A 1,804-nucleotide genomic window follows, 5' to 3' on the forward strand; every position below is an offset into this window, starting at 1 on the left:
TTTGTTAAGCGTTCTGATTCATTTTGGACTTGGATTGTGAACACTACAAAACTGTATTCCCCCACACACTGATGGATTTCATATCTTTCTTACAGTCATCATTTTATGCCTTCATGATCCGCTAAAGAAAAAGAAAAAGAAAAAGAAAGCCTTCCATGCAGCATCACTAATGTTCTGACACCTAATCCAATTTCCAAACTAGACGTACCGCATTCCTTCTTTTGCGCTTTCCTTTTCATTTAAAAAAAAAAATTGCTTTTAAAATAGTTTATCAGTAATGATTTTATTTTCCCATTTGAGAGCAATTTACATGTCACGCAAGACGACAAACTTGCAAAGTGTACAAAATCCGAAAACCCTATCCACTCCCATAGTACATAGCCCCATTCCCATATCCTCAAAATATATATATAATAATATCTACAAGGTCACGTGCGTTATATGTGTGCCACGCTCCCCTATTCTAGCTCACACAAGTGGTTTGCATGCAGAGGTCCGAGGGTCCCACATGGCTGGCAACAGAAACCTACGCCCGTTCAGCCCGTGAGCATTGTAGCTCGCCCCGGTGGCCTTATCCACGAGGACCCGACCCGGATTGCCCGGGTAAGAGCCCGTTCCGAAGATGCCGGTGCAAGCCGAAACGGCCTCGAGAGGCGCTGTAGGCGGCCCTTGAAAGTAGCCGTTGTTGTAGGGGTTGGTGACCGTTCCCGCCAAGAGCGTGGCGAGGTTGATTATCATCCCGTCGATCCCGACGTCGCCGTTTGGCGCCACCAAAGGAGGAGTTTGTGGGCCGTACATGGGCTGGTGGAAGGGCCACGCGCATTGGCCCGGACACTGCGACTCGGAGTTCCCAACCCAGACGTAGGCGGCTTTGCCGGAGCGGGACGAGCCGTGGGTCCCGCAGCGGCTCCTGCAGAAGCCATCAACTACCACGTCCTTGGAGGTGAGCACCACGTTGATGGCGTTCAAGGGGGCGTTGATTTTGTTGACCCCGGCAAGAGCGACCAGGTGTGAGCTCGTCAGGGACTTTCCGAGAGTGTAGGCCTCGCGGAGCACTTGTCTCCCCACGACCAGATTGGAGGACCCGGTCTTGTATTTCTCGGTGGTTTTCCACCAGGAAGAGGCTGAGGGAAGGAGTGGGGCACGACGCCGGGAACTGAGGGACTGGATGAAGTCGACGATTATGGAGCGCTGGATTGGGGTAAAGTGGCCGTACCATATGAGATTGACGGTGATGTTGCCCTTGAGAAGGGCGCCGTTGTGGTACTTGAGCACCAGTGGCTGCTCCTCCACTAGAGCGGAGAGTTTCCGACCACCCAAACCGGGCTGGACTAGAAACAAGAGGAAGAAAGCAATGGCAAAGTGGTGAATACAAGACATGACGAACAAGGTAAAGATTTAAGGTCTGAGATGGAGAGTGAAATTATGAATTAATGGCCGGGATGGATGAATGAGTATCGGGGGCGGGGTATTTATATTTGGGTCGTGAGGAAGATAAGGGAGACAGCTGTAGACGGCCAAGTGTCAGCGTCAAAGTCTCTCCACGTGTGAATCTTTTATTGGATTTTTGTTGACCCGAAGGCTTGACAGACTGTAAGGTTCCCGGTGACGTGGGTGGTCTACAGAGAAAGGGAGAGCTTCTTCCAAGAACTTATTGCTGACTTTAGCTAATGCGCCAAGATAAATTAATTTTTATTCTTGAAATTTCTAATTGACTGGAAGTCTGGAACTACTAATATAGGTCGATTTTTCTTTTTTATCAAATAAATAATTTCATATGTAACCATTAATCTATTCTTAAATC

At 48.7% G+C, this 1,804-nt stretch overlaps 1 protein-coding gene across 1 annotated transcript; it reads right to left on the minus strand.

Moving 5' to 3' along the window:
- Nucleotides 1–252: 252 nt before the first annotated feature.
- Nucleotides 253–1,462, minus strand: LOC133738860 (protein EXORDIUM-like 2). The gene has a single exon (XM_062166529.1). It carries the CDS (start codon nucleotides 1,378–1,380, stop codon nucleotides 469–471), a length of 912 nt encoding a protein of 303 aa, XP_062022513.1. The 5' UTR covers nucleotides 1,381–1,462; the 3' UTR covers nucleotides 253–468.
- Nucleotides 1,463–1,804: the final 342 nt, after the last annotated feature.

Source organism: Rosa rugosa, chromosome 3, assembly GCF_958449725.1.
Source record: "Rosa rugosa chromosome 3, drRosRugo1.1, whole genome shotgun sequence".
NCBI classification, from domain to species: Eukaryota; Viridiplantae; Streptophyta; class Magnoliopsida; order Rosales; family Rosaceae; genus Rosa; species Rosa rugosa.